The 21,393-nt window shown below is 43.1% G+C and overlaps 1 protein-coding gene across 2 annotated transcripts in view; it reads left to right on the top strand.

Annotated features, from left to right (window-relative positions):
* Positions 1-21,393, top strand: part of Atp8b1 (ATPase phospholipid transporting 8B1) — a 138,642-nt gene that overhangs the window by 87,351 nt on the left and 29,898 nt on the right. For both annotated transcript variants that reach the window (XM_021150778.3, XM_085833559.1), the window contains 12 exons: positions 987-1,100; positions 2,524-2,622; positions 2,738-2,799; positions 6,532-6,604; positions 6,783-6,853; positions 8,317-8,399; positions 8,517-8,675; positions 8,953-9,041; positions 11,630-11,820; positions 15,310-15,518; positions 17,691-17,734; positions 18,314-18,470. In XM_021150778.3, coding sequence (XP_021006437.1) covers positions 987-1,100; positions 2,524-2,622; positions 2,738-2,799; positions 6,532-6,604; positions 6,783-6,853; positions 8,317-8,399; positions 8,517-8,675; positions 8,953-9,041; positions 11,630-11,820; positions 15,310-15,518; positions 17,691-17,734; positions 18,314-18,470 — 1,351 coding nt within the window. The remainder of the gene's footprint in view (positions 1-986; positions 1,101-2,523; positions 2,623-2,737; positions 2,800-6,531; positions 6,605-6,782; positions 6,854-8,316; positions 8,400-8,516; positions 8,676-8,952; positions 9,042-11,629; positions 11,821-15,309; positions 15,519-17,690; positions 17,735-18,313; positions 18,471-21,393) is intronic.

Raw genomic sequence — 21,393 nt, 5'->3', positions numbered from 1 at the left:
TGTTCTGTCTTCACCTGTGTCTAGCTTGTTTTCTCTTCAACCTGTTTCTGGAAAGCTCCTGGTAAAACTGCCTACTCTCTTTTCTTCCTTCTTCTGTCTCTGCACTACCCTCTTAAGTAGCTTCCTTTCCTCTCTCTTCTTATGAGAGTTGGGCATATCCTATTCTGTTAAATCTTACTCTGATTGGTCACTTTGTCTGCCAGTCAATTAGACATGACGTTCAAACATGGGTGCTTCCTTCTACAAACTAACTTTACCTTCATTGTTTGGGATTAAAGGTGTAAACTAAGGGTGTGTCCGTATTCTAGCCTGAGGGATTAAAGGTGTGTTCTAAGTCAGAGCCATAGCTTAATTAAAAACAGCTTTTTTTTTTTTTCCTTTAAAGCAAATAACACAGTCTCAGGGTTCACTGTGGGCCTGTGAACCATTTCACAGTGTCATCAAATATCCTGCAATAGTAATGTGAATACCTGTGTTTTCCGATGGTTTTAAGCAACCCCTGTGAAAGGGTCAGTTGACATCCCCCACAAAGGGGTCAAGACCCACAGGTTGAGAACCATGGCTATAAGGAGACCAGTCGTTAGCTTAGAACTCACCCTGAGCCACTGTGAAGTCATTCTCACAGACGAGTAAGATCTTGTTAATGGGCATTAGAGTTAGACTTCCTTTTGGAGGAAACAGCTTTTTGCTCTTTCTGACGCAGTAGCCTTTATCTTCCCTTACCAAAAGGTACTTACTTGCTCTGTTCACATTGGCATCCATCTTTGTCCCAAGCTCTAAGAGGTACAATGGATCGAAAAATGTGACAGCAGGATCCATAAGGTCACAGCCTGGTGTCTGAATCTTGTGATTTACATCATTCTATTAAAAACTTAGCAACTTGAATTCTGGCCCTGGGTTTTGACGATGGTGATTTGTGCAGGTGGTTCGACTTGGTATATGGCATCGCTTACAATAACTCATTGTTTTGATTTGTTTTCCAACAGAGTAATGCAATTAAAACATACAAGTACAATGGATTTACCTTTCTACCCATGAATTTGTTTGAGCAGTTTAAGAGGGCAGCCAACTTCTATTTCCTGATCCTCCTGATCCTGCAGGTAATTTGCCCTTTGAGACCTAGACTCTGTTGTCAGTGACGGATGCTGAAGGCACGAAGTAAGTAGATAGTCTCAGGGGAGCAAGTAGACAGTCTTGGGGTTGTTTTTATTGTTGGTGGTGGTGGTGTTTGTCCATTTTTTAACTTAGTCATCTACCTTTTTCCATAAGGATACTTTTGATCATAAAGCATCTTAGTCCCTTTTGCAAGTTGGTTTTTATATTAGAAACTAAACACTTTGTTTTTAAGCCAAGGAATCCTTATCTGGAGCGTTAGACTTTTATCTGTGTAGAAACAGTTACTATAATCAAAGGGTTCTACACATTGTAGTTAGTGGTCACAATCAACCTTTCGTACCCCGATGATATGTGGGTCATAAAGATAACATAGTCGGTTGGCTTTATCGGATTCTTTATCACAAGGGTTGGCCTGGGAAAGATCCAATCCACTGGGATTTCCTAGTAAAGCCTTAAACTATAGTAGCATGTGTGTCTGAGAGGGACGTGGGGCTTGTGGAGCAAAGAAAAGATAGAAAAGACACCAAGAAAAAAATGGATATTCAACAGATGTGGGGAAACAAAAGGCCCGATAGCTTGATCAGAAAAGATCTCTGGGCAAGTGTAGAGGTGTACATGTCAAGTCCTACTAGACTTCTCTGTGGCCAGCAGGCTTCTTTCCCTTCACCTACTTCAAGAAGAAGAGACAGAGTCACATGTTCCTGATATAGCTGCAGTCCATTTACTTCCTCTTAAGGTCCAGCAGTCCCCATTAGAGTGACAGTAACAGGCTATTTGCCTGCTTATTTGCTGACTATGAGGTAAACACCAGCTCAAACTTCATCTTGCAGAGAAGAGCTGAGGCGTGGTGTGGTAAAGTATCTTGCCCAGAGTTTGAAATCCTGATTATGTAGAGTTGAACAATGCTAAACCGGGGAGCTTAACTTCAAGGAACCAGCTATGGCCCAATGATCAGCCAATGAATTTGAGAGATCTTTACTAAAAATGGAAGTATCCATTCCACTTGAGACACTGTCTTCATGAGCCGGAGCTTCCTCTCTTGCCAGTAGCAAAGACCATGATGGGAGCTTTACCTAATCAGTTTGGCCGGCCATATTGCCATCTTTTGTCTAATTGTGGGACCACAGTAACCACTGGCTGAACACATCTTGTTTAGAGTCAAGGGCTGCTTCCTCCTGACCCTACCCACTTGGAGTTTTTTTACAAAACGTTTGGAGTAGTTATGATGCAACCTCCCTTTGATGTCTGATTAGAGACAGCAGGATGGTTCTTAAATGTCCTTTCCTCAGTGCACATAGACTTGTTCAACGACAGACATTAGCAAACTTAAAATCAAGTATCCACTACCTGGAAGTTAGATGCTTTTGTGGGGAGGTGTGTGTATGAACGCTTTTCCGTTTCTTTCAGGCAATTCCTCAAATCTCCACCCTGGCATGGTATACCACACTTGTACCTCTGCTTCTGGTGCTGGGCATCACAGCCATCAAAGACCTGGTAGATGATGTGGTAAGGATTTCTCAAGCCACTTTCTTCTTACCCTTCTGACCTTGCTTACACATGTCATTGATGTCTTTAAATATCGAGACGATCCCAATAATACTCCCTCGTCTTCCTTCCAAAGGCTCGTCATAAAATGGACAAGGAAATCAACAATAGGACGTGTGAAGTCATTAAGGATGGCAGGTACCTCCTTTTTATTTATCTGTAAAGATTTCATGTATAAATGGGTCTAGATGCATATTGGAGACTAACAGAGCCTATAAGTCTATGGCACATTAGGTTCGTGTGTATGTGTTTGTGTGTGTTTCTGTGAGTCTGTGCATTGCTACAGGTACATATGGACATGAGAGTATATGTACATGGTGCCAGAAGTCAGTGTTGGGCATCTTTCCACAGATGCTATCTACCTCCCTTTTTGAAGCAGTGTCTCTCAAGGTTCTGAGGCTCACCGATTCAGTTAGACTAGCTGGGAAGTGAGCCTGGGGGTCTGCCTACCTCTACCTCCCTAGCATGGGATTATAAGCATGTACTTCTTGGCATTCCTAGATTTTCACGTGGTCTCTGGGGATTGAACTCAGGTCCTAAAGATTTCATTGCAAGTACTTTACTAACTGAGCCCACGTACATTAGAATTTTAATAGCGAGTCCTCTCTTTAAAGAGAGATTCACCTCGCCTTCAGGGCTGTGGAGCTGAACCCAAATTGGGATATATGTAGTTGCTAATTGGGCTTAGGATACCAGAATATGTAGCTCTTACATAGCCTGCTTCCTCTGGTATGTGGCATCTGCCTCCACCATTCCCAGTTGTGTCCCCTTCATGGATTTGCTGGTAAAGGATGTCCCCCATACCTTTCCTGATTTGTCACCTAAAGTGATTTCTTCCTCCCCTCCTTTTTTAAAAGAACCTTATTAGTACTCATCTTTTTATAATATGAATGGCATTAGAATTATTTGTGTAGGTAGGTGTCTCACCTCCTGGCTCATCCCACCTCACTGTTTAGGGTACATCTACCATGCAGAAAGAATTCAATAGCCTCTTGTTCAAGGAACACAGAATATAGTCAACTCTAGCCAAGCCAAACAAATGAAGGATCAGTAATAAGTCACTTTATGAGCAAGATCGTCAAGAAAGGACTCCAAAGTCAAGTGCTAAAAAAAGAAATGAAAGCCCAACTCACAAGACTTTTTAGTGTGTCCACAATTAGGAAAATAACCCAATGTACAGCCAAAGCCATACATCCAGATGCCACCAAGTTGTAAATGTTGACAAAGGCTTTTTTTCTCCCTCCTTGTAAATAAATGAATGGGTTCTGGGCTGGAAGTTACCTCTGGATTCACTTAGAGTCAATATTGTGAATGGAGGTGAGGTTCTTTGCCATCCCTGGTAAATGGGCAGCCTTGAAGCTAGGGGGAAGCTCAGAGTACAGTGTTTGCCTACCCTTCACACACACACACACACACACACACACACACACACACACGTACGTGTGCACACGCACGCACACATGCACACCCACAAGCTCTCAGTGTAGGAGCATCTCCACCAGGGCCTTGAATCTTGCATCTCTTAACAGCAAATGGAGCCTGCATGAATGCAGGGTGTTGGTGGTAGGGCCCGGAAGCCTCCTCCAAGAAAACTGTTACATCACCCAGTCCAACAGAATGACCTCTGATGTTCCCAGAGTTGGGACATAAAAATTACCAATGTGTCCCACTGTAATTTGCGATCAACACATACATTTCTAAATTATAATTAAACAATATTATAAGATCAAGTATAAATGTCTCTCTTCTTTCTGTCGTGTTAGTTGTTGTTCATTTGTTTTTTTACTTTTATCATTATTTTTGGTGCTGAAGCCTGAAATCAGGACCTTATACACCCTAATCCTGCACTCTCTCTGTCTCCAAGCTACATCTCTAGTCCTTAGAATGTCATTTACTGAGCTATAAGCTAAGTTTATTTTTAAAAGTTCTGGCATTGGGGATTTAAATTCTTACAAATTGTAGAGACGATACTAACAAATACTTAAAATGTATCCTAAATTTCCAGTTTTCTGATGTTTGTGAACACATGGGTGGACAACATAGTAGTTAACGTCTGTGTTCAGAAAACACCTTACTGGTTACTATAGGGCGGTCATGGTCATTACCACTGGATATGTGAAAATTTTACCACCCCTGCCTCCTTTTTTGCCTGAGAAATTTTTATAAAAGCTCAGGTGTATCAAATATCCATACACAAGTCAACCATGGTGGGATAATAAATCACAAAAATTTTATTTTAGGGTGAACCTTTGGTATCAATATAATTTGACCATTTATGAAGGATAAAAGTACATCTTCATACTAATGATTATGCCTGTTTATTTTTACATGAAGAATTTAGTCTTGGATGAACATTTGACACTACAGGACTTAGAACAGCTTCAACCCTTTTCAGTTGGCTGGTATTTTAATCCTTTTGAATCTTCATTGCTGGCAACTCTGACCCATAAATACATAGTACACATGGCAGAAGTAAGTTTAAAGCCACTGCAGAAATTGTTGTACATCCTATCCGCACCCCAAGCCAGAACTTATATAATGTTTTGCTGTTGTTCTTACTGTTGTTTGTTTGTTTGTTTGTTTGTTTACAAAACTCAAGAAAGCAATATCTTTTGGGTTACCCTATGAAGTGATGGGCCTCATTATGACATTTTATATGTCATATTTGATTCTCAATAATTCCCTTCCAGCAATTTTTAAAATCAAGCATTCTAACATAATACAGTACAAAGATGTACTAACTTTCAGAGGAATAGGACAGAAAATATTAAAGTCTTTGTTTTCCGCAATTAAGTGGTTCTGTCTCTATAAGAACAGAAAACATGTGTACAATGAATACCTCACACTCAGTACCAAGCAGTCATTCTCTCGAGCCTGGACTGACATATTCCAGCCAACGCTCATTGGCAGAGCCATGGCCTCAGTGAAGTTTCAGGCCACAGCCTGAAAGAACACTCCCAGAAACACCTCAGGTTCCTTAAGCATTTGGTTTTGCATCTTGACATTTTGTATATTCATAAATCTGTTACTGTTGCCAAAAGTTGTGAAAACCCCACATGTGGAAGAAGCAAACCCGGGCTTACAAAGCTGGGAGTCAGCACCCCTTTTGTGGGTGTGAAGAAACCGTTTGAAGCAGAGGACTACAGTTTGAAGCTTCTCAAACTGCATTAGAAAGGGAGAGATCCTGTGGAATTTAAAGGAGAGAAGCCCTGGGAGAGTTAAAACCTGTGAGGATTCTTGGTGGCCTGTGGGAAATCATGCTTCCCTGTCCTGTACCAACACCAAGCAGAGAGAGAGAGAGAGAGAGAGAGAGAGAGAGAGAGAGAGAGAGAGAAGAGAAGAGAAGAGAAGAGAAGAGAAGAGAAGAGAAGAGAAGAGAAGAGAAGAGAAGAGAAGAGAAGAGAAGAGAAGAGAAGAGAAGAGAAGAGAAGAGAAGAGAAGAGAAGAGGGAGGAGGAGGAGGAGGAGGAGGAAGAGGAAGAAGGAGGAGGAGGAGGAGGAGGGAGGGAGGGAGGGAGGGAGGGAGGGAGGGAGGTAGGAAGGAAGGAACAAACAAACAAACAAAACAGGGAGGGATAGCAAGCCGTGAGCACAGGGAGAAGAAGGTGGCTGCTGTTCCCCCTGCATGTTGAAGTCGATTCTTCCTTACATGAAGCAGGGTGAAAAGAACACAGCATACCACTCCAGTGCCTCCCAGGTTGCCATGTTAAGGCAACTCCCGTGGCGTTAGTGGAAGGGAGAACTTGTAGCAAACACTCTCCTATGATTTTCACTTTTTTTTTCTTTTAAGAATCTTTGACACTCAAGAAAGAATGGGAATTTCTTAGCCTAAAACTTAAAAACCCAAATTGTCCTTATTTTTGATTCTTAGGTTCAAAATCATCAAGTGGAAAGATATCCAGGTTGGAGATGTCATCCGCCTGAAGAAGAATGATTTTATTCCAGTAAGGGAATGGCCTCTGCTCCTCTGCTTCCCCTCACACATACCCACCCCATCTTATCTCCAACCCTATCTCTGCCTACCACCCCAGACCCAGACCCACCAGGCCTCCCCATTCCCCACACCATGTTCCTTCCACCCTGGGGACGCTGTGTGTCTCAGGTGTCTTTTGTTTTTGACAGGCTGACATCCTGCTGTTGTCCAGTTCAGAGCCTAACAGCCTCTGCTATGTAGAAACGGCTGAGCTTGACGGGTGAGTGGGTCTCAGGTGGACCTGTTCCAAAGGGGACCTGGAAGGGAACATGCGTTGTCTGTTCTGGGTAGACTGCGAGTTGGCCTTTGCCTCGGCTGCAGTCTGATATGTCCACAGTGGAGTGGCTCCCTTTTTCTCTAAAATGGAGCTGTTCCCCACTCCCATTAAGACTACGTACCCAAGTTCCTTGCAAACTACTGAGCAGTGACCATGGATACCATCATATCTTCAGAAATGAGACTAGGTTCTTTGCCAATAGAAAATTTTGAATTCTCTCATCATTGTTAGAATAAAATGCTGGGGGGGGGGTGTTGAGGAATTTTCAGTAGATTTATTGAGTACTTAACCACATGAGGACATTTTAACAACTATGTAATTATTATCACACGAGGACTCTGAGGCCCAGGGAGGTGGAGTAGCCTGGCGAAGATCACATAAGAAGGGACAGTCACGGCTCTGCTCCTTGTGGCCCCTGCTTCTCATACCCCAGCTACGGACCCAAAGCTTTATGGAGAGCTAGAATCACAGGAGGGGAAAGCTGGCCTTCTCTTGCCCCGTAGATCAGCTGGTTGATTGTTCAATCTTAGAGGTGGCATAGCCCTTACTCCCAGGGCTGAGAAATTCTGAAACTTTCCAGAGACAGGAAGTCATGTCTTGTCAGAACTGAAGGGTGGAGCTGGGATCATCAGTCAATGTCCTAAAGAGTGAAGACTCCCTTGTTACTGACTATGCCTGAGAAGGCAGCCTGACCCTCCTGAGTGAGGTGCTCAGCTGCCATCATGGAGCACTCCCATGGAGCACTCCCACTTGCTTTTCTTTAGGTTGAGGGTGGTGCAGCCTAAATATACTTACTACCTCCTTGCCTGGCTAGAGCTATCTTTTTTGAAACACATCCAATTGTCTGCTCTAGAAAGTATATGGACAGAAGATGCTAAGCAGGTTGTCTGCACTGGGTCTGTTTTGCATACCGTTGTAGCTGGAGCATGGCAGCATGCTGTGGACCAGGTTTGGGGGCAAAAAGTGCACTTGAAAAGGCTGTATTTTGTCTTAACTGGCACAGTGGCATGAAGCAAAAGGGCGTGGCACATCTTAGGTTTAGATTGGCCCATCTAAACTCACAATTAGTGTGAAAATAGAACAAGAAGATGATTAAGCTTCACTCATTCTGAGAGAGATAGAATGTTACTCTGTGGGATTTTCTTTTTTTTTTTTTAAGATTTATTTATTTATTATATGTAAGTACACTGTAGCTGTCTTCAGACACTCCAGAAGAGGGCTCCAGATCTCATTACGGATGGTTGTGAGCCACCATGTGGTTGCTGGGATTTGAACTCAGGACCTCTTGAAGAACAGTCAGTGCTCTTAACCACTGAGCCATCTCTCCAGCCCCCGGGATTTTCTTTTTGGTTCTTTGAGCTACAAATTGTGCTCCTTTAATTTTACCTCCCTCCCTCTCTCTGTAGAGAAACCAATTTGAAGTTCAAAATGGCCCTGGAAATCACGGACCAATATCTCCAAATAGAAGATAACTTGGCAACATTTGACGGTTTGTACAAAACTACCTCACTTTGTTTGAAATTCTAGTTATTTTACTCGGTCTCCATGGGTTAAGCCGGGGCCTTTTGTATTTGACTGATGGTGTGAATTATACCTTTTGCAAAAGGTTTCATCGAATGTGAAGAACCAAACAATCGGTTAGACAAGTTCACAGGGACGCTGTTTTGGAAGAACCAGAGTTTTCCTCTGGATGCTGATAAAATCCTGTTACGCGGCTGTGTGATAAGGAACACCGATGTCTGCCATGGCCTGGTCATTTTTGCAGGTACGTCCCAAATGTGCTTCGAGTTCTTACAGTTTAAAGAAAGAGCTGAGCATGGTCCAGGCTCTCTGTCCCCTCACTCAGGAGACCGAGGCAGGAGGACTGACATGCCAGAGCCAACTGGGACCGGATAGCCAGACCAGAAGTGTTTGTCATGAATTAGTGGTGGGAAGAGCTTTTTTCTTCTTTTCCCGTTGAAACCACAGAAAGAGTCATTTTATTGATGTGCTTATTAATTGAATTATCCAACTACCAATCACATTGAATTTTCCATTTTTAGGTGCTGACACAAAGATAATGAAGAATAGTGGGAAAACCAGATTTAAAAGAACCAAAATTGATTACTTGATGAACTACATGGTGTACACGGTATTTATTTTTCATTCTGGTACATGAGAGAGTAGGCTGCTATCTTTTGCTCTAGTTTGATGTGTGTTTTTCTAATGCAAGGTGGTCTTACGTTTTTATATGGAGTACAAAGAGGCCTGATTACCCCAAGCCTAATGGGATGGATGTAAAGGGCCTCCCAAGCCTTTTCTGAGAAATTTCATACTTCAAGCAAGAGATTGGGAAGAGAAAGTTCAGAGGCTGTTTCGGGGTATTTTCATGGTTGGCTATTGACTACTTAAAAACCAGGAATATTACACTGGAGCCCTTACCAGAGTTGTTAGGGTCAAAGGTTGCGCCCTGGCATTCCCAATAAGGTGAGACTTGGCTACCCAAGCTCATTAGATCAATGAAATAGGCAAGTGCTAGTTAAAAACAGAGAAAGGAGATTTCTTCCGTGTAGTTACACTGGGAAGAGAAAGAGCTTCATCAGGGTCCTGGCATGAGGTTTCATCTCAGCTAGAAGGAAAGAAGTGTATGATCAGAAGATGTCCCGATTGGGTTGGGGTCTCACCCATCACTGACTAGTCCATCATTTTCTGAGATCCACTTCCAATCCTCTAGCTGGCACCAGGCTTTAGCCTTTCCCATCAGTCAGCATTAGATTCCTGGGAGATTTTCAATCCCTTGGGGACCATTGTTTCAATAGACTGATAGCCAAAGAGAGGGGAGTACAAATAGTTCTCTTTAAAATATTTTCCCTTTGGCCAGGATGGTTAAAAGTCTAGGGACTGTAGAATGGGCTTTATTGCTGTTAGCTTCCCATGGGGGTCCTTGTCATGCATGCAATTGTATGTATATATGTTAAGGTTAGCAATAAGGTTTCTTGAGAGTCTTCAAAGCCATCCCCAGGCTCAAGATTAGGAAGACTCACTGGGTTTGGTGTTCACACCCGTGTCTTGCTGCAGCAGAAGGTTACAAGATAAGCAGAAGGCTCCTGAGGCACATCTAGAGGAAGTTTGTTTCATTTGGACTCACACCAAATAGGCACACAGTTTAAGCAGCAGCAGTTTGTGGCTCTATCCATCCCCTGCTGTCTACAGTAGAGCTCCTTAGCGACTTTTTTAGTTGGGAGTTGGGTGTAAAGGCTTCACTTGCCTGCCATGCTCCAAATTCTAGACTTACTGTAGAAATGCATAAAAGATGTTGTTTGTCCAAACAGGCACAGCGAGCTATTCTTCTAGGAGAGTTGTTCTCAACCTAGGGTTGAGATCCCTTTAAGGGGGGTCAAACCATCCTTTCACAGGAGTTGCATATCAGATATTTACATCACGACTCATAACAGTAGGAAAATCACAGTTATGAAGTAGCATTGAAAATAACTTTATTGTTAGGGGTCATCATAACATGAGCTGCTGTAGTAAAGGGTCACAACATTTAGAAGGTTGAGAACAGCTGTTACAGGAGAATCCGAAATAAGAATCTGGGAAACTCTCCCTAAACCTAACCGTCCATATGCCAGCCAAGGGAGAGTAGACTTGGGCCATGGTATTAACTTTATTCTGCGTGCTCTGAGATCTGAGTCTAAGCAGCCCCATTTCCTAAGGAGAATTGCTTTTCAAATATTCACTTCAACCTGAATGCATAAACACTTCAGAAGGCATAGTTATAATTTGTTCAAATGTGTTCATACTTACAGCCACGTAAAAGTAATAAAAGTAATCAGAGTAACCCTCCCCCCAAATTTTATGAAAACATTTCTCGGACTTGGAATATTTGTCTCTCATGCCATTGTAACTATCACGATGCAAGCACTCAGATCACTGTCTGTCCTGGGGTCCCTTTCATTTCACGAAGGTACTTGAAGAGTCTGTGTATAGAACTCTGTATTTCCCTGGCAATTACTACTGTGGTGGAATTATATAAATATTTCGAGGAAAATTGGGGGAGAAATTGAGACAGGGTCTTGCTATATAGCCCAGACTGGCTTGAGTATTTTGTCTGTAAACATATGCTTCTTAACTCCATAACTTGGTATCTATTGTACCTTAGATGATCTTATCTAGTGTATTAGTTACCTTTCTGTTGCTGTGATAAAATGCTATGACCAAGAGCAACTTAGAGGGGAAGGAAGTGGGGTTTTTGGCCTCATGGTTCCCAGTGAATAGAATCGGTTACTTACTAAGACATCACCTAGCCAAAGAAGCTTTCTCAGGAAAGGGGGGGCGGGGGGGAGAAGGAAAGCAGAAAGGAAAAAATAAAAGAAACAAAACAACCTGCATCTAGTACTTTTTATAAACCTCTCAATTTGGTATTCTTTGAAGTTGCTTCATGCTAAGGTGAAGTATCTTCACGAACAATATGTTACTATTCAAAGTGATAATAGTTGAGGGACTTCCCTGTCATATAAATGACTTTAAGGATTGAATATAAGACATCAGAAAATGTAGCCTTATAAATATAAAGAAATCCATCAAAACCTTGTAGACCTTCAAAGTAACTCTACAGTCCTGTTTCCTCCTAAATGTAATATACTAAAAGGTCATATGCAGTAAAGTGCTAAATAATGTTATTAGAATCTATGAGATGTATGGTGTTGGAAATCCTGCTTTACAATGCATGTCTTCTAGATCTTTATTGTTCTCATCCTGGTTTCTGCCGGCCTCGCCATTGGCCACGCCTATTGGGAAGCCCAAGTTGGCAATTATTCCTGGTACCTCTATGATGGAGAAAATGCCACACCGTCCTACCGGGGCTTCCTGAATTTCTGGGGCTACATCATTGTATTGAACACCATGGTGCCCATTTCTCTCTATGTCAGGTAAGCCTGGTCTCTTCTTGGCCTCTTATTTCCAGGCATAATAAATGCCGTGTCTTAGCAATAATCATTTCAAAGGTCAGAAGGAAGAAGAAAATCAGCTCCATTTTGGAATTGAGGGTGAGGTAGGGGAAGGGCATGAACTTTGAGTGTCGACCCTGTGCCAGGTACTTTCTATCTTGTCCTCTGGGCAGATAAGGCCAGTGATGTCCCATGGTCAAAGGTGACAGTCATTTGCTTGGTGAGTCCTTCTCAGTGGATTCACAAAGAGTCTGAGAGAAGGTAGAGATTCAGAATGTTGTGGAAAAGTTCTTCCTCTTCCAGAGCCACTCTGTGCTCTTAATAAAACCTTCTTTATTGCTGTTGCCCTGGCTTTGCTGGCCTGCCAGGTCTCTCCTTCCTGCCACTACCTCCTGGTAGGAAAGGTGGCCCCTGCATTCCTTCAGCCTCTCTAAACATTGTTTCTCTGTGCAGAACCAATCGCAACCTCAACAAAAAGTCAAGGTCACAGCTTTCTGTCTTATAATCCTCTCCTTCTTCTTCCTCTCATATCAATGTTCACAATTATTGACCAATTGGATTTGAGATCTTGGGAGGAGAGACTGTACATTGTCGTACTTAGAGTGACCAGTCAGTCATTACCTCAATGAGCAACAGCCCAGAAACACCTGAGATCTCACACTCAGGTATCATTAGAAGCTTCCACTTGTTGTTGGAGAGATGGTTCAGTGGTTAAGAGCACTGACTACTCTTCCAGAGCTCTTGAGTTCAATTCTGGTGGCTTAATGGAATCCTGTGCCCTCTTCTGGTGAGTCTGAAGAGAGTGACGGTGTACTCACATATATAAAATATATTAATAATTTTTAAAAGCTTTTACTTTATATAATTTTTATTACATGTGCATTTGTTTTGATTTTGATTTGATTTGATTTGATTTTTAACACATATGTCATTACTGATATCCTCTGAGTGGGAAGTAAATCCCTAGAGCTGCCATCTGTCCAGTAGCCACTTTAAAAGAAATCAAGACGTCATGGCGGTGCTAAGGAGAAGGCTCCGTAGGCAAAGCCCTCATAGCACAAGCAAGAAGATGAGTTTGGACTCCCAGCACCCACAGAAAAGCTGAATGTGCTGGTGTGCCTCTGTAACCTCAGGGCTTCGGGGAGAGGATTGGTGGTAGGGTGCACGGAGGGGAGACAGGCAGATTCTTGGGGCTCACTGGCCAGCAAGTCTTTTCAAGATGGTGAGCTCCAGGTTCATCGAGGGATACTATCTCAAAATACAAGATAGCAAGTGATAGAAGAAGACCCCTGGTGTTGACCCCTGGCCTTCCGATGCAGATGCATGAACAAGCACACCAGCACACCGGGCATTGCTCTTCACGGTCCTTTTTAAGACCAAATCCCTTACCCACCTGCAGCTCTCACCAGCTTGGCCAGGCTGACTGTTGGGTAAGCGCTGGCGAGCCTCCTGAGCCCACCTCCCAGTGCTGAATTACAGGCTTGCATCAATCACTATATGGGTGGGTGCTCAAGCTCCCTCACCAACTAAGTAATTTCCCAGGCCCTGTTTGTTTGTTTGTTTGTTTGTTTGTTTGTTGTAACAGACCCTTTCTTTATACTCCTGGCCTGGAACTCTTTGTTCAGAACAGGCTGGCCTTGAGCTTGAGCAACCCTTTTGCCTCTGTCACCCCAGTGCTGGGACTACAGGCACATGCTACTATGCCTGACTTCAAGTACTCTTTCATTTTCTTCAGACCTTGGCTCTTAGGTGTTACCTTATCCCCATGGCCTCTGTCCCCCCCTGACCTAAATGGTCACTTCCCCTTCCTAATGGTCTCTCTCTCTCTCCTGCCTGCTTTCATTTTCTACAGAGAATGTGCAGCCTCTGCGAGTTTATGTTTGCTGCGTTGTTTTTGTTGGGTTTGTTGATGCTTAAGTCAGGGATTTCTTCTGCTTTGTTTTGCAGTGAGCATTCAGGCACCAAGTAGCACTGCCCTTTAGAAGGGAGGGAGCTATTTTCATCCATAGAACTTGTACAGTTATCCATGGCCCACTTAGCAGTTGCTGGGTATATAAACAGTCTTCTTATAGCTAAGTTTTAAAACCAACATGATTTTCTTAGGATATCTCCTTTTGGACATTCTATGACTTCTAAGCATTTAGGAAGCGAATATACTCTTTCCATAGTATGGTAAGCTACTAAGGCGTCAGTTGCTAAAAGACTCGGTTCAATTGACACATGATGGTGTATCCCCCGGGGGACCATAGTTCACTTTGCACAGGTGATCTATGGCCATCCCAGCTGTCCCTAGCTATGAGAGGCAATGAGAGAAAGAGGGAGGTGCTGTCTCTGTGGCTCTGTCCTACTATCCCTGAGCCTGAAGTGTGGTATGCATTTGGTCAGGGGATCCCCGTGTGGCTTCTAAGCTGAGTGACTTCAAGACAGCAGAGCTTTTACTTTTCATAGTTTAGGAGGCTGGAAAGGCAGTGACCAAGGGTAGCATTGTTGGTAAGTAGTGAGAAGCCACACTTGAGTCACAGATGATCTTGTCTTGCCTTATCTCCTGGCAAAGGAGTCAAACCAGCTCCCTCGGGCTTCTTAAATGGAGGCACTAACGTCACTTGTGAGCTCTTCGCCCTTTGGACCTACCTATCACAGAAAAGCCCCGCCTCTCAGTACTGTTGCACTAATGATGAGGTTTTACTCTCTGGGCTGGAGGAGGGTAATATTAGTCACCTTCCCCATTGGCATAACAATATATCTGTTAAAGGAAGCTTAAGGAAGGATTTATTTGGGTTCATGACTTGAGGGTGCAGTCTATCGTGCTGGAGAACGCATGGGGGTGGGCGTATGAGGCAGCCAGTCACAGTCTATCCGCAGTAGTCTGGAAACAGATGGAACCTGAAACCCAGTTCATTTTCTTCTTTTGGTTCAGTCTGGGGGCCCCAGGCCACCCTGTGGGGCCTTCCTACCTCAGGTAAACCTCTCCCAGAAACACTCTCACGGCCACAACAAGAGATATGTCTCCCAGGGAATTATAAAATCCTGTCAGGTGAATGATCACGATTGACTGTCAGGGCTGGAGGGATGGCCTAGCAGTTAAGAGTACATACGCTCTTGCAGAGGAACTGAGTGTGACTCCCAGCAACCAAGTTGGGTGACTCACAGTCTCCTGTAACTCCTGGAAGATAAGTTGGGCAACTCACAACTTCTGTACCTTCAGATCCTGGAAGATACAACACCTTTGTCCTCATGAGCACCTGCTCTTCCATGCACAAACCCAGGCAAAAACACATACACACTCACACACACACATAATGAAATAAAATAAGTCTTTTTTAAAAGAATGATTGACCACCACAGGAGTGAACACTAACTTTCAAACCAAAGCAGTGGATAAGCAATTCATTGCCATGTGCACAGGGAGAGCAGAATCCATTCCCTGCCCCTCCCCTCTCTGCTTACCACTGAAGCCATCTTCTGTCCTAGTGTGGAAGTGATCCGTCTGGGACAGAGTCATTTCATCAACTGGGACCTGCAGATGTACTATGCTGAGAAGGACACTCCTGCCAAGGCGAGGACCACCACCTTGAATGAGCAGCTAGGGCAGATTCATTACATCTTCTCTGATAAGACGGGGACACTCACGCAAAATATCATGACCTTCAAAAAGTGCTGCATTAACGGGACTATCTATGGTGAGTGACGATCGTGAGGTGGGCGAGCCAGAGCACATCGTCTTCATAAATGCACCGGAAGCTTGGGTTGTTGTCTTCCTGCAGAGTAATTCCAGAGACATTCTTTCAGTTACTAGGTTCAGTTACGTTTTGGGTCTGAAAAGACAGGAATGGTTGGCTGTTGTGGAGGGGTAGAAGCAGAAGTCCCTGGGTGCTGTCTAGAGCAGAGCCTACCTTCCCATGGCTGTTGGTGCTCTCCCTGTGTGGAGTCCAACCAACAAAGAAACATGGGCACTGTTGGGGACAGACAGACAGCCACACACGCACACGCACGCACACACGCGCGCGCGCACACACACACACACACACACGTACATACACGTACACACACATACACACACGTACACACATGTACACAGAGAGAGGGGGGAGGAGGGAGAGATATCAATAATTAGAAACACCCCTCAAAAAATTAAAAACTGAATTGCTGAATTGCCTAGCAATTCTGCATCTAGAAATAATTTGTGTTCAAAAGATTTGAAAACAAGGATCCAAGGATGTTAGTGTAATTTTAAAAGTGATTTTTGTTGTTGTTGTTGTTGTTTTTGTTTTTTCTGTAGCCTGAGTAGCTCAGTTGGTAGAGGGTCATGATTGGAGCCCCACTTTGGGCACCAACTATTAGTGCAGTTTTTAAAGTGATTATTCTTTCTGTAGCCAGGCTAGCTCCCAAATGAACAAGAAGCTTTATGGCGCAAAAGCTGAGCAGTTACTGTTTTACCTCTCTAAGCTAATCTGTCTACCTCCCAACCCAAATCCCCAACATACTTTTGCATTTTAGTATTGGTTTGGTTATCTCTGCTCTAGGTATGTTCCCATGGTGTCTCCTGGACCCTTTGGTCATGGCCGAATCCTCTCTTCCTCTCTCCTGGCTGGGATTGGAAGTCCAGCCCTATTCTCTCCCCTGTTTGTCACTGGCTGATCAGCTTTTATTGACAAATCAGAGTAAATGGAAACAATGTTTACATATGACATTGAAACCTGGAGACTCTTAGAACAAGCATGACAATGCCATGTCTGCTTGCAACCAGATATGGGGGCAGAGAAATCAGCATTTGAGTAATACAAGGCTAATCTTTACACATTACACAATAACATTATGTTTACACAAGGAGATATTGCTTACCCATGTTCATAGCCACATTATTCACATTTGGCTAAGGGTAGGAACAACACAAGTATCTATCAATGAATGAAGAAATGAGCAAGGTGTGCTACAATATAAGTAAGCCCTCGGGGCATTGTGTGAAGTGATACACATGCACAAAAGTAGATGTTGTTATGATTTCATTTAGAATAATCAAAGCCACGGGGACAAAGATGCGTACTGGTTGAAAAAGTTTTAGTAGGGCAACGGGAAGTTAGTGTATAATGTCAGAGTTCAGTTATCAAGATCCAAACAGTCTTATGGTGATAGTTGCACAAGGCGACCACACTGAGTATGACCAAGCTATACAGTAGAAAATAGTTACAATAGTTTATGGTTTATTTCCATCCTACATTCTGAAGCATTCTTCACACACATGAACAGCATTAAAGTTAATATTGCCTTTCAAGAAATATACACGTGCATATTTTTCCCTTTGGAAAAAATGTATAGTGTGTATGAGTTTCCCCATCACCAAAGAAGGTGGGATATGATGGTGTTGGGGAATTTGTAACCATGGTAATGGCAGATGAAAGCATATCAAAGGACTCCCTTCTGGTCCCAGAAGAGGATAGTGGGACAAGTACCCATATTTGAAACAACTCTGGTCAATATTTGGCTACCTTTTTCTGTAAAGAGCCAGATAGTAAACACTTTAGCCTTTGCAGGCCACATAATGATTTCTACCATATTCTTCATTCTTTGAATTATTTATGTATTTAGTTAGTTAGTTTTTGAGACAGGACTTCACCCAGAACCCAAACAAAGCCTTGATTCATAGTGATTCTACTTCAGCCTACCAAGTGCTTGGCTTATATGGATGAACCATCAACGCCTTTGTCATTTTTCCAACTCATAAAAAAATGATTATTTACCCCAGAACCATCCAAAACCAAGAGTAGCATCAGACACTGCAACTGTGTTTGCAAATCCAGGTAGGAGGCTCTACACACACAGACTCAACTTGGTTTGTCCCGTTTGTTTCTTAGGAGACCATCGAGATGCCTCTCAACACAGCCACAGCAAAATCGAGGTGGGTGGTCCTGATAAATCAGTGGCCTGATTGGGTTTCTTTTCCCCGGGCTGCCTCAGTCTGGGGTGTAAAGCAGCAGAAACGTATCTTTCCAAAGTTCTAGAGACTGGAATCCAGATGTTAGCCCCTCCAAACATTTTAGAGGAGGCTCCTTCATGGATTCTCCCTAGCCTCTGGTAGCTGCCAATGATCCTGGCTTGTAGACACCAGGCTACCATCTCTGCTCCTGTTGTCAAGTGGGTTCTTTCTCCTCATGTGTTTGGCTCTGTCCATGATTTCCGACATAATTTAAAAACTTGGCTACAAAGAAAAGGGAATATCAATTATCGATACAGATTTTTAAAACATATATTTATATATGTGTGTGTATGCATGTGCATGTGTGTGCTGCCACACTGCATGTGTGGAAGTTAGAGAACAACTTGATGTAGTTGATTCTCTTTTTCTACTATGTGAATACCAGAAATCAGTATCAAACTCAGGTTGTCAGTCTTGACAGCAAGTGCTTTTGCCCCATGAGCCATCTTGCTGCCCCGGATACATATATCTTTTACTAATTTCCTTCTCCATCTCTTTCAGCTAGTGGACTTTAGCTGGAATACATTTGCCGATGGAAAGCTTGCATTTTATGACCATTACCTTATCGAGCAAATACAGTCAGGGAAAGAACCAGAAGTGCGACAGTTCTTCTTTTTGCTTTCGATTTGCCATACGGTCATGGTGGACAGAATTGATGGTGAGTGTTTCTCCAAAGGCCAGTTTGAGAGTTGGCAGGTGACTCATCTTTAATATCTTAAGTGTAACAAATTCCACGTTTGTCACAAACACTCAACCAATGGCCATTTGTGAGGGCTGACACTAGATATGTATGGAGTAACCAAGCATGAAACAGCCAGTTACTGATTTTTTAACTTATTTTATTTCATTTCATTTTGGGGTAGGATCAGGCTAGTCAAATGCTTCTTGAAGCTCCAGAAAAACTCCTTGCTTCTCAAAATTGTTGACTGATTTAATTATAGCTCTGAATGTGTTAGTACTTTGTAAACAAAATTCTGTTAAAAGATATGGTCAGTGGCCTGGGGGGATGGCTCAGCAGGTAAAGGTGCTTGCTGCTAAGCCTGACAAACTTGAGTTTGATCCCCAGGACCCACAAAGTAGGAGAGAACTGTCTCTCTCAACTTGTTCTTTGACCTCTGAGATCTCATATGTGCTAAAGCCATACACAACATACATGCACATGTATGCACATATAATAATATTATACTACTACTACTAATTAGTAATAAACTTTTAAAACAGTTTGCTATTGAATAAAATAAAGTAAGCTTTATTTTTGTACAGTATACAAATGTTCATTGGGAATGTATCATCAGGCCTTATCTATATCATGAGTGAACATAAGTGTTATTTTCTACAAATTTCTTTTGAGATGTCTACTTTTGTTCTTTCGATTAAAACCTTTGTAACTTGAATTAGATCAGCTAAATGAAGCCTGAGCCACTTTTAAGGTGGCTTTCCCATTTGATGGAGCAAAATTATAGAGAATTTGTGAGTGAACAGCAAAGAATTTAGGCTCTTTTGAAAAATTCTTAAATGCAGTTCATGCCAGCTTTGTCTGAGGAAATCTGTCCGGAGTGAATGAGTACTAGTTATTTTATCACACATGGACATAAACTCTCTAATTCTCTAGGTAGACAAATGCATTGTGGGAAGAGTGAAGGGGATGCTGTTGGTGTGGCTCCAGTCTGCCTGCTCTTCACTCTGCCATTCCACTCCATCCTCTCTTTACTTCAGTCCCTCTGGAACCTCCAGTGGAGCCCCAACCTTGACATTTCATATGTAGTGATATGAAACACTCCCGAGAAGGCACATGTGTAAAAAAAAGATCCCTCAGCAAGTTTTAAAGAAATCCACTCCCCAAGAATGAACAAGTAGCTCCATTAAGCAAAACAGTACAGTTCCGATGGAAGGTGTGGGTTAGCGGCTGTTTGTGGCAGGAGTGGGGATAACAGAAGGGAAAAAAACTGCCAAAGCAGAAGTTCAGAGTCTAGATAGACAAGCAAATCTGACTTCTATCTCAAAAATAAAGTAAGATCTTTTTAAGCACCCTTGTGCTTTGAGGTCTTTTCATCTGTAGAATTCTTCTTCGAATGTGCAGTCATAATTCAGGAATTAACACCCATAGACAAATGTGTATTAATTGTATAGTTTGCTTTCTTTTCCCCATTGAAAGACAGAGCCTTGGGCTATGTGCCAGTCCTGGTTTAGTCCCTATCTGGCCACCGTTTTTCTCAAGAGTGCTGTAAGAAGGGTGGGCATTCAAGGTTCCTGTAAGCACAATCCTTCAGCTCTGTGCTCCACTGTTGGCTGAGGTGCAGGCTGTACATACCAAGACATCTTTGCCCAGCAGGTGATGAGCTGAAAGCCACTGAGAACCAGAACAAGTCGAATTTTGAGGTGCAGAGTGTTAGAAAGGAAACTGGATTTTGATCCATAAGAGACCCTGGAGAGTTCTTTGAGCGGTATCTCAGGGACCATGCCCCCCAATTTTGTGCAAAACAGAGTCAGATATAGGAAGCACTCAGGGCTTTCCCGAGGTCACCCTGAGGGGTCAGTTCAGTGTAGTTCTCTACCATATGACTGTCTCTTTGGCCACCTTCTTGTGTCTCTCTTTTATGAGGATAATGGAGGGGAGGGAGATAGACCAGTGAGAGAGAGTCCTGGCTTGACATGCATGAGGTCTTGGGTTTGATTCCTAGCACCACGGAATAATGGAGAGTGACCTTGTAAAATTATTGTTGTATGAGGAGGAAGCAGCGTTTTCATCTGTGTGGCCCGGAACACTTTTCTTCCTCAGCAGACATTCTGCATAGTTATACATCCATGAGTGTCCTGTTTCTCTGCAATCAATTGCTGCCGCTTGGCAGCTTGGAACATCTGTTTCTTGTGTGTGTGTGTGTGTGTGTGTATGTGTGTGTGTGTGTGTGTGTGTGTGTATTGTGTGTTTATATATAGAGAGAGGGGGGATGGGTACACTGTAGCTGTCTTCAGACACACCAGAAGAGGGCATCAGATCCCGTTTACAGTTGGCTGTGAGCCACAATGTGGTTAGCTGGGAACTGAACTCAGGTCCTCTGGAAGAGCAGTCAGTGTTCTTAACTGTGAGCTTCTAGCTAGGCTTGCTCTTTCCTCTAGGTCCTTGTGAACTGGTTCAGTTTTAAACCGTGTTGGGGAGTCCTCCTTAAGTAGAACTCTCTCTCTCCCCTGCAAAGGAGGGCTCACCTGCTGAGCTGAAAAACACCTAGTTATTCTCTGTTTGGTTTGGTTTGGGGGGGGGTTATTTGTTTGTTTTTCCTTCTTTCTCCTCAATGTGGAGGGCCAAGGCTAGCATAGGTCAGACAAGTGTTCTACCTTTGAGCTACATATGTCCCTGGTAATAATCTCCTCTTGGTCATTAATCAGGACCTACCTACTGTTAAATCTAAAATGTCCCTTCAAACTAACACCTAGCTTAGTGCTTGCTGAATGACTGGAACACAGTGAGTGCGCATCACTGGGGTGGGAACCTTGAGGCCATAGAGAACTGTTCCCACAGAGACTGCATGAGGGCTAAGCCCAAAATGTCATAGAGCCTGTCACCTTATGCTATTTAATCGGCG

Source organism: Mus caroli, unplaced genomic scaffold, assembly GCF_978045245.1.
Source record: "Mus caroli unplaced genomic scaffold, Mus_caroli_1 scaffold_19, whole genome shotgun sequence".
NCBI lineage: Eukaryota > Metazoa > Chordata > Mammalia > Rodentia > Muridae > Mus > Mus caroli.
This window is presented reverse-complemented; position numbering and strand designations above follow the sequence as displayed.